The following is an 8,232-nucleotide window of genomic DNA, read 5'->3' on the forward strand; positions in this document are numbered from 1 at the left end:
GGCAGATTAAACACAGTTAAGATTTCCTATACCAATTCACAGGATAGGACCTGAAAATTCAGAAAGCTTTGCTTAAACTCCAGGAAAAAAGAAATAAGAGGAAAAAAGGAAAGGAGGGAGGGAAGGAAGGAAGGAAGGAGGAGGAAATAAATGAAATAGAATACATATTTCCAACCCAAAAGGAAAAAACAATTCAACTAACATATACGAACCTTTATTCTATAACAGAGACATAAATAATTTCATGAATTCATATGACCTATACAAAAGACAAAATAAGATATTGCACTAAATTTAGATATGGGATATTTGAATTTAATATTAGCTAAACAGATAAATATATACAATTTAAGGAGTTAAGGCAAAACCAGATGATACTTCAAATACAACATAAGGTTTGAAAAATAGGTATAATTAAAAACAAGAACATCTCACCACCAGTTAATAAAGTGGTCACGTCCAAGAAAAAAATATCCCTTAGGTTTTTAATAACGTGGTTATTATCAATCATGTTAATTAAAGTTGAGCAACACAGTATACGATTTCCCTCACAGGAGGGCTGTTTTGCCAAGGTTTGGGGATCGAACACTTAGAATTCTGGTAAGCAACTTTTCTCCTGTCAGATTTATGATTTATTTCTCCTATTAGAAAATATAATTTGGAAAATATGACTCTTTCACATTTATAATTAAAATAAATACAACTATGAAGCTTCTTTTTCTTTCTGAGGGAAGTCATGGAGATGATCTCATCACGGTCAAGGTAAATTTGGGGGCAAGCCATCCATTACCTTATTTGTAGAGAAAACACAATACCCATCACTGAAAAGCAATTCCCAGTTACCTTCAGAGAACAAAACAAACAAATTTCCAAGGAACAAAAACAAAGGTCGTCAATTTATCAACACAGTCTACAGCTCTTTGGCGGTATCACACTAACTGCTGATTGAAGTCAGAACTTCAGAGTTTTCTCATTCTTAGACCTGGTTTCCAGTCTTTAAAAAATAAACCGAAAAATTTTTTTTAAAAATTCCACATCTTCAAAAAAAAAAAAAATCCGTAATCCCAGGATATTAAATTAAAAATGAACCTTGCAGATAGCTTTTTGACTGTTACATTGAAGGATAAATAGCTCTTATCGGCTTTGAGTCCCAATCCAAATATACTGAAACACGTACACACACAAAGAATCTGTGAGACTTCATATTGGTTCGGACAGGTCTAGAATCCTTAAAGAGAATCCATGTTCACCCATGAGCAACTCATAAAAGATATCAATCCAATGATGAAAAAGTGATCTTCCAGTAACTCAGGGCTGGGCCTCCCCTCGCCTGGATCAACATCACGCAGAAATCAAATTCTATAGAGGGAACACCAGAAAGCCGGAGAACGTGGAATACTGCCAGCCTCCGACCAAATTACCTTTCTCCAGTTTTAGGTAAACCTTATCCTCTTTATCTAGGTAGAGGAGGACTCCGTTCGTGGCAGCCTCTCGAGTAACATCTTTGTCCCCAGCAAAGGCGGATATGACTGGTTTTCCATTTAACATCAGGTTAACCTAGAAGAAAAAAAAAATCACTAAACAGCTCCGTTTAAAGTTGAAACATCTACCAGGGAAAATAATGTCAAAGACAACAGACCTTGGTAAGATACCTGATGTTCAAGAGTACATCTCCTGATTTTCAAATTAGCCCGTTGTGGGGGCCATAGTTTGTAGGTCTGATGAGCTGATTTATTTAAAAAAAAAAAAAAATTCTCACAGGAATTTCCTTAAATTCCTAAGAAAGAATACCATCCCAGGGTAAAACCAAGCCATGTGAAAACTGGTTTCCCTTCAGCACATAAATTAAACTTACTGCTTCCTTATGCCTTGCACCCAACAACACTCTTTTGGTGACAGAGCAGGCTTGTAGCATGCCAGTGTGTTCATAAAAAGAAACACTGTACCCAGGGACCTGAGAAACACAGATACAGCCAGATTCTACCCACATCCATTCAGGTTTCTGTGACAATGTAACATGCATAGTGCCGAAAATCATTTGAAATAATGAACTACGTGTGTGTGTGTGTGTGTGTGTGTGTTGATTTCTTTTTCCGTTTTCTCTGATAAGAAATGTGTACTAAAAATAATAATCACCTCCACTAGTGGAGGTTTTAATGATGGATAATTAGCACAGCATCAACTCCAAACTGTATTAACTTTTTTCTGTATTGCAATTTTTAATGCACTGTGTCAAACATTACATAATTACTAAACAGTGGGCCTTGGACAAAGGTTTCCCATAGACGTTAAGTTTGTCCACGATGTATTCTTTTTTTTTAGAATAAAAGGAATGATTTAAGCAAATTAAATCTGACGCCGATTAATTTATCCATATACCAGGATGTGTAAAAGGATAGATGAGTAAGTATCATTTGCATAGACCTAATGTACAATATAAATATAGAGCACAACGTGAAAAGCAATCCTAGAAGCCCACAGACATGTACTGGTGTCACTGGGTATGAGCATACTTGACTATTACAGGAATTAACTCTATTGTTGCCTTTGTGTGTAAAGTCAAGTCCATTATCCCAGAAAGCATAAGACAAAATACATTGTTACCTGTAGAATTGCATTTGGCAAGAATTCACTAGTACCAGAGTAACCGAAGCTAAATGGAAGTATAAGCATGGCACATCCTTTGAAAAAAGTATATTGAACAGTTGTTCCTCCATAGATTTTTTTTCCTACTAGTCAACTGTACCTCATGATTTTTTAGAAGTAATAGGAAAATTGTTTTGTTTAGTGTATACTTTGATAAAGCTCTTTTAGTCATACAAGTTTTTTTTTTCCTTGCAAGTTCAAATAATGTCTACACATGCGTGAAATAAAATCATGATCTTATAAAGAGATGTCACTAAACGTTTACCGAACCATGCTTTTAAAAGCTTTGGGTGTTACGAAGGTTCTTTTTCTCTATGCGTTTTGTCATATACCTTACTAGGGGTTATAAAAGTAGAAATTATTTGTTTTCAGAATGAACAAGAAAGATGTATGTTTATATGAAAAAAAGAATCTTTAGATAAATAGGTAACCCACCAAAGATAAACACAGCTGGTTAAGAGTAGAGATGGAATGGGTCAGAACACATACCTGGATTGTTTGGCTCTGGTAGACTTTAATGACATGAAAACTGAAACTGTAAATTCCTTTTCTCGGTGCTACAAAGACAGACTCCAGTGTGAAAAAATTACCCACATTTACTAGGATCTACAAATAAAAATAATAAAAAAAAACACAGCACGTTATTATATTTTCTTCTCTGAGTAAAATAAGTTTGCTTCCTCGCTCCCTCTTCTCGTCCTTCTTCCCTCCTTTCTTTTCTTCTGCCTTAACAACGAGTTTCAGAAACCCTGGAGAATAAAACATCTAGTTCTATTGCTTTTCTCTTAACTGGTTTGGAAAATAGACTGTGTGTTGGAAGATCCTTATGTCTTTTAAATAATACGAGAAAATATAAAGTTACTGCTTTGTATGCATGTCTCAGTTTCTAGCGAGGACCTAGAAACATCTAAGCAACATGTGAGATCTTATAAATATTAGCTTTACCTTAAAAGTCAGACAAAAGGCAGCCGCCACGTGTTTACGTTTCTACCCTCCACCAGCCTTTGCAGTGTCCAGGGGTGACGTCGCCAAGCCGGCCAATCATTATCTGTGGACTTGCTGCAGTCATCCCTGGACACATCCCACAGAGCCATGGGCATCCCCTCCACTGTGTCACATAATCCTTGACACCGAACAGTTGGTACACAAAGTGATGTTGATGCCTGTCCCTTCCCTGAGCCTCCGTCGGGCCTCTCCTAAGATCCATGGCCACTATTATGCCCTCCTGTGCCATCTAGGCCTTAATCATAATAATCTGGCAATGAGTCAGCCCTTGCAGGCTGCCAAAGAGTAGAGCACGGCTAAGGACAGTCTATGAAGTCGGTGGCTTTCCCCTGTTTCTCCCAGGGGTATTTGTTTCCCTGCTATCAACTACCTGCTCTTTATTTTAAGGTCAAGGCTCAAGAGTGAAATTAGGAACCATTTCTAAAGAAAGCAACAATGCATTTTACATTCCAACATGTTCAGCCTGATTCTATTGGTTTTGAAATTAACTGCGAACGTCAGTAAGTGACCTCTTACACTAAATGTGGGACTTACATAGGTAAGTCCCTTCCTATGAGAAAGAGAGAGAGACCGTGGGGAGGGGAGAGAATGGCAAAATATGGGATTTCTTCCATTTCTCTCCAAAAAATAAATCTATAAGTAGCATTCAAAAAAATCCCATGTCCTTAAAAAGATACATCTCCCATGTACCAATGACAATCTGCTACTACGTCTTTTAAAGACTGCATTCTTGCCGATATGAACACATTTTCAAGCCTCTTGCATAATTCCCTCAAATATGTACTATTACCTCTGAGCAACCCACCAGAACATAGTGGCAGGTAGATGTATGTACCATGCTCAACACCTGATTTAAATTCATGTCCAGTGTAGAATTGTATTGTGAGATCTCAGAGTCTTCCACGTAAGCATCAGATTTCTTTTCCCTAACCCGATGATAGATGATCTTTCAGCAAGTCACCAGATGTGCAGTAACCCCAACACAGGCTTTACAGAGAATGTTGTTTAAGCACCTCGGAAACAGTGTGAGGTGTTCAGCTGGGACTTTCTGTTTCAGATACAAGTAGCGTAATTCATTAGCAACAAGGGCAGTGGATGATTAGTGTTGACTACACAGAAAGCTGGATGTTGACTCTACATTGTAATTGGACCATCCAGGCACATCAAGATTCATCCCCAAATGTGTCTTGTTTCTCTAAGACGCATGGCTCCCTGAACCAAAGAACAAACCCTTTCCCTCTCCTAATTGACAGAAAGGTCATGGAAAAGAACACCCCGTACAGAGAATAGTGCACTGTCCACCGTATCCGAGCATTTAATTAATGCACTGAACCCAAACCAGGAGGGGTCCTGGACTTCATTTCCATCAAGATGGAAAAAACTGCACCCAAACACCAAATGCAGCTGCTTGGTTCTTTGAAAACGATGGCCATAAAGTAGGAAGCCCCCAGGAAGACAGGCTCTGTCTTTGGCCATCTGCAGAGTGCATGACTTAGAAAAAATGAAGCAAAGGGTGAAGGTGTCACCTCATGGCCTCCCTGGCCCTTCCTGTGATGGCCTCTCACCTGTGCTGCTGCTCTCTGTGACTCTGCACACAACTGCCAAGAGTGGACCGAGAATTTTAACAGACTCTGAGTTCTGTGGGGTTCAAATTCAAACTCTAGAGTCGGTTTTCTTCCTCCAGATCCCTTCCTTGCTGGAGGTAAGTTAACGTCCTGGAGTTTCTCATCGTGCTGAACCACAGAGCACCGGGTGGCTAAAGAGTAGCCAGTTTTCCTCAGTTCCTCCTCCATCCCCTACCCTCAGCCTCGGTCTGTCTTCCCTCAGCAGTTTGCAATTCTCTGAAAGGCCAGGAGCCCGGAAAGGGAGAACCAGCTCCCCAGCGCTTCCCTTCCCTACGGGAGCTCAGCGCAGCTGCCAAATTCCTTTCGCTCCCTCCTCCGCAACTTTTCTCTAAGTAAGCTTTCTGCTTACTCCAAGGCAGCTGCTGCAGCGCCGTCGGAACGTGTTTGGGGACCCTGGCCGCGGACCCAGAGGGGCGATCTGATCCCTGGCCCCCGCCCCGCCCTCTGCGGCCCCCTGCCAGCTCTCTGCGGAGAGTGTGGAGACCAGGAGCTCGCTGCAGACCCGGGGGCTTTTCTACCTGGGAGAAACAAATCAAAATTTATCCAGAGAGCCACAGAAACAGCCTCGGCAACACCCGCAGAAGAGGCTGACCCAGGGAGCGGAGCTCTAACCAAGAGATCGCCATGTCCAGGGACCAGATTCCCTCCAGTTCAGAATAATAAATTCTCACCCTGCCGACCTGTTGCTGTTAAACTTATCCGAGCTGTCGCTGCCGCCTCTGAGCTCCCAGCCTCTCTCCCACCGCCCCAGCAGCCTCTTTCGAGACCAGGAAGAAATGGGGGCCGGCAGGGGTGAGATTGTGGGCAAGAAGTTGGACGTCTCAGGCCCAGACATATTTGGGGAGAAGAGCGCTGAAATGACCCCCTCCATTGCCCAGTTGGACCAGACCAGCCTAGCCTGAGCACGCAGCCTCGCCCGGCGGCGGGTGCCTGGAGACTGCCCACCCCTGGGTGCCTCGCGCGCCCCTCCGGGTCTGACCTGATCAAAGTAAATGATGCGCGTCTTGTTGCTCATCTCGGATGGCTCGTGGTTGGTGCTCCGCACCGCCGAGAAGGCGACCTTGGAGTTGGCGGCCCGGACCGATATCCCCAGAGGGGAGGAAGAGGAGCCTTTGGAGTCTGTTGCCGGGTTCGAGTCGCATACCACCAGACACTTGCCCTCCAGTACGATGGGCTCCGTGTCGTTCTGCGCCCAGACGGGCAGCCCCGGCAGCGTGAGGACCAGCAGAACGGCCGGCACCACGGACAGCGCCCGGCGCCTGGAGCCCATGGTGAGCCGCTTGGGCAGCCGCAGCGGCTGGCGCTTCTGCTCGCCGGCTTGGCCTCCTACCCTGGGATCCCGGAGCTCGGGGTTTCGCCAGTGGCTAGGTCGACAGCGTTGCGGGCACGACCGCGGTGGCGCGCACACTTCCACCAATTCTGTGGTTTGAAGTCAAAGTCTCCCCTCGAGCTCTATCGTGGGCTCTGCTACCTTTGTCCTTTAAGGAGCTCATGCAGAACCCCCTACCCTACCCTCCTCTGCCCAAGAATCAGCCCTGCCTCGGGGCCCCGCGCCCACCCTTATACCTAGACATCTAAAAGTCGCCCAACCCTCACGCTCACACCTCAAGGGAAAAAATAATAATAAATCCTCACCCTAAACCCAAGCTCCACCAGATAAACCACAGGACAGGAGAGACAGAGGGAACACAAGAGAAACCACAAGCGCGGCGGTGCCAAGTGGCTCCGGCGTCGGTCCGAGTCTGGCTTGCGGTACGAACGAGTTACAGAGGCAGAGGGTGTTTCCAGGACTGAGGAGAACGCGCCGCTGTGTTCATGGCCAGGACGCTGGCGACTCCTGCTTTCGCTTGGTCAAAAATTCTCCCAAACCTGGTGTCACTCAGAGATAGGGAGGTCGGCAGCCGCTGGCCGGGCGTCTCACTCCGAAAGCGCGCGTTCGTGGGATCAGTTCCAGGGTGCTGGACGCAGGGTGCAGGGCAGCTCCTCCGGCGGGGTCTCCCCTGCCTCTCCTCTCGCCACCGGTCCCCTGTGCACAACTTTCTCTCTCCTCGCGCGGCCCTCAGAGCGCCAAGCCGGCACAGGCGTGCTATTTATAGGAGCGCAGCGTCCGGTTGGGGTTGGCTTACTGCTCACCCTGCGGGCTTCGGGGAAAGAGGGAGAAGGTGCCTGGTGACCCCATCTGAGCAGCTCCTTCCCGATGTTTAACGCACCGGGGAGAAAACGGGTCGCACAGCTCTGCTGATTGGCAAGGTCCGAGGCCACTCGCCCCCCAGAGCGCGCGGCGCGGAGGGCGTGTGCCGGGAGAGGGGGGCCCAGCTCGGCACTTGCTCGCCCCCTAGTCGGTCTGGACACCTGGGAGGGTTGCGGCTCCACTTGCTCCTCCCCAGCGCGGACTGTGCCGCCGCGGAGCTCCCTGTCAGCAGAGCGCGGCGCTGCCAGACCAGGTTGCGGAGATCGATCGATGGGCAGAGGCGGACCCACGCGGCGTGCTGCCCACAGCCTGGGGACCGGCCGGCGTCCAGACCGCGCCGGGCGGGGAGCCCGCTCCGGAGAGCCCCCGGGCCTGCTCAGGGAAGCCTGGGGCGGCCCAGACTCATGGGGGCGGCGAGGAGGAGGTACCTGATTTCTTCCTTCCGTTCAGGGCAGAGGAGCCCCAAAAGCCGCAGGGGCGCGCCTTCCCACCCACACCATGAATCCCCAGGCAGAGAGAGGAAGAGAACTCAGCACGAATAAGTCCTCCTAGACCGTGCCACCTGAACAAACAAACCGTCCCTGCCGCGAAGAATGCAGCGTCCCTCTCCCCTTTGGAGGCGCCTCCCTCCCCCGTGCCACCCACTGCCATCTTGGCCTCTGATTGGCAAGAATTGTCGCCCTCTTCCGCAGCCACCACGGGTAAGGGCTGCTTGTCTCTGTGACTGGCTGTGTGAACTTGGCCAAGTCACTTACCCTCTCTGAG

General features: G+C 47.0%; 1 protein-coding gene across 1 annotated transcript; it reads right to left on the reverse strand.

Annotated features, from left to right (window-relative positions):
- Positions 1 to 201: 201 nt before the first annotated feature.
- Positions 202 to 7,583, reverse strand: CBLN4 (cerebellin 4 precursor). The gene is made up of 3 exons (XM_003787710.2): positions 6,256 to 7,583; positions 3,136 to 3,252; positions 202 to 1,557 (listed from the first exon to the last, which is right to left on the reverse strand). Exons 1-3 carry the CDS (start codon positions 6,544 to 6,546, stop codon positions 1,360 to 1,362), a joined length of 606 nt encoding a protein of 201 aa, XP_003787758.1. The 5' UTR covers positions 6,547 to 7,583; the 3' UTR covers positions 202 to 1,359.
- Positions 7,584 to 8,232: the final 649 nt, after the last annotated feature.

The sequence above is a fragment of the Otolemur garnettii genome, unplaced genomic scaffold (assembly GCF_000181295.1).
Source record: "Otolemur garnettii isolate 467f Iridium unplaced genomic scaffold, OtoGar3 scaffold00023, whole genome shotgun sequence".
Classification (NCBI taxonomy): Eukaryota; Metazoa; Chordata; class Mammalia; order Primates; family Galagidae; genus Otolemur; species Otolemur garnettii.